A 2,500-nucleotide genomic window follows, 5' to 3' on the forward strand; every position below is an offset into this window, starting at 1 on the left:
GTGAGTGAGTGAGTGAGTGTGTGTGAGTGAGTGAGTGTGTGTGTTCACCTCTGTAGCTGGTATGTCAGGTGACTGCTGGGCTGGTTTTCTCCATGTCCCAAAGACAGGGCCTGCAAACAGGAAGTCAACAATATCATGATCCCTTTATAGTTACAGTCAGGAATGTGTGTTTGTGTATTTAACCGCACTTAAAACCTTTTTGACTCCACCATCCACAAAAATATTCCTACGCCTCTTGTTAATCTGCTGTAATGACTAGGAAAGTCACTAAAATATAATTGAAACTAAATTTCAGGATTGCAGCAGAGCTGGATGTTCTCTCTGCTCTTTACAACCAATGAATCTGCAGGACTTCTCCAGTCGTTCACGATTCACTGGATCAGGACTTGAAACACTATTTACTCCGTTTCAGTCCGATAAAGTTTGGCATTACTAGAAAAATGTATATTTGTTAATAAAATGCCCATGATGTTTAAAGGTTTAATTCATTTCAATGACTTTTCCAGGTCTAGAAATCAAACTTTTTAAACGAGTGGATTTATTGATTTATTTACTGTATATTGCTGCTGCCACACAGATCTAAAATAAACATGTGATTTATTTCCCAGCTGTTTACCTTCACAGACATAACCCACTGTTTTTGTAACCCCTTTTTTTTTTTTACGTAAACTTGTGTGTGAATGAGAACTTAGTTTAGTACTCACATGCTGTGACAGCCGCTTTCTGTGCGTGTGCTTCGGATGTGTGCGCTCAGAAAACCATATATCAGAAGTTCAAACTCATATGGTTTAAAACGCATGATTTCAGCGCGATAAACATGATAATCAGAACCAAAACAGATGTTTTTAGCAGGTCCAAGCTGTAATAGCGCAGCTCTATTCTGGAAAAGGGGGCGGGACCAGCAGCTCATTTGCATTTAAAGAGACAGGCCCGAAAAACAGCGTGATTCTGCTTCCACTCAAAATAGGCATTTTTTTGAAAATGTTATATTAATGATCTGTGGAGTATTTTGAGCTGAAGCTTCACAGACACATTCTGGGGACACCAGAGACTTATATTACATATTGTAAAAAGTGGCATAATGTGTCTCCTTTAAAACACTTAAACTTGTTTCATCTAGTCACCAAAACATTTTTCATTGAGCTATTTTTAATTAACTCTTGATGTACTAAAATAACTAAAACTGAAATAAAAAACCCAAAATGACAAACTTTAAGTAAAGTGAAAATGTAAGATGAAAGTGCAGTGTTGAGCATGCGGAGCGAGCCGGACCTGTATTTGCTGGTAGAGAATGTGCTGCTGCTGTGTGTGCTCCCTCAGCCGCTCGTCCTGCGGAGCCGCGTACATCTTCTGAAGCTGCTCACACTCCTGCACACACACACACACACACACACGTCACTGAGCGAGCGCACACGTCACATGACCAGGGTCACTCGTGTGTTCGCGCGTCAGCACCTGTTTGAGCTGTCGGATCAGGCTGTTGTTCTCCAGCTGGGTCTTGAACGCTTGGATAGTGGCGGCTCCGTCTGAGAAGCGTCTGACGGGAGAGAAGCGCTCCATCGGCAGGTGAAGAGTGTTACAGTCCTTATACGACGACCTGAGACACACAGACGCTCTCCATTAACGAGTCAGGCTGGAATAACCACAGACAGAATCTCACAAACCGCTCCATAAAATCACTTAAAAACACGTCAGATCAACATCATCAATGATCTGCTTTAGCTCCAACCGCATGTGCGTTCTACAGGAACAGACAGACAAGTTTAATTGGCTTAATTAAACACTTCTGAAATCATGCAGTGAAACAGATCAGCACAAATGCAAACGTGTCTCAGCTTTGACTTTGGTTTTTCATTCAGCACAATTCTATTGCGTTTCATAACGACCTTATAGAGAGAAAACACATGAGTGTGCTTTATGTGAAGCTCCTCCAGCTGCATACTAACATTATTCCTGCAGTATATAGTATGCATACTTCAAACACTGCGTTACACGTACTGTATCTCACAACGACTTGATCTTTCATTTGCATCATCTTCGATATCGGATCAGATGTGAACGGCCACATACAATATTCCACTGTGAACGCAGCCAGAGATTTCAGAGAGGTCAGAGGTCAAACCTAGCATCATGAGGTCAGAGGTCACCGTGAGTCTCCGTTTATTATGACCTCACACCGCACTTCCTGCGCAGACAGGAAGAGACGCGCTTCATGATGTCATTCCTCTCAGGGTTAGTCCGGTCAGAGCAGCGCTTTCAATGACAGCTTCAGCTTTAACTGCAGCACTTAAATACATGTATATTGTTACATTTATCTTGAAATAGTCATTTAAAGGGAAAAAGAACCAAACAGAATCAAACACTAAGCATTATGTTCTAGATCTGTGTGCCGGAAAACACACAACTGTCTGTAAAGCTCCAAAAATGTAACTAATATAAGTAAAAAATAAATAAAAATAACTAATACATAAATTATATGTATATAATAATAACACAATAT

At 40.8% G+C, this 2,500-nt stretch overlaps 1 protein-coding gene across 1 annotated transcript in view; it reads right to left on the minus strand.

Annotated features, from left to right (window-relative positions):
- LOC107678574 (serine/threonine-protein kinase SIK3 homolog) overlaps nt 1–2,500 on the minus strand; it is a gene marked incomplete at its 3' end in the record, with an annotated part of 19,728 nt that overhangs the window by 4,583 nt on the left and 12,645 nt on the right. Inside the window, exons 15-17 of the mRNA XM_016473935.1 lie at nt 1,456–1,597; nt 1,273–1,368; nt 49–110 (exon numbers count right to left, since the gene is read on the minus strand). Of these exons, the coding sequence (XP_016329421.1) occupies nt 49–110; nt 1,273–1,368; nt 1,456–1,597 (300 nt within the window). The remainder of the gene's footprint in view (nt 1–48; nt 111–1,272; nt 1,369–1,455; nt 1,598–2,500) is intronic.

Source organism: Sinocyclocheilus anshuiensis, unplaced genomic scaffold (genome assembly GCF_001515605.1).
Source record: "Sinocyclocheilus anshuiensis isolate Anshui unplaced genomic scaffold, SAMN03320099.WGS_v1.1 scaffold173, whole genome shotgun sequence".
Taxonomy (NCBI): Eukaryota; Metazoa; Chordata; class Actinopteri; order Cypriniformes; family Cyprinidae; genus Sinocyclocheilus; species Sinocyclocheilus anshuiensis.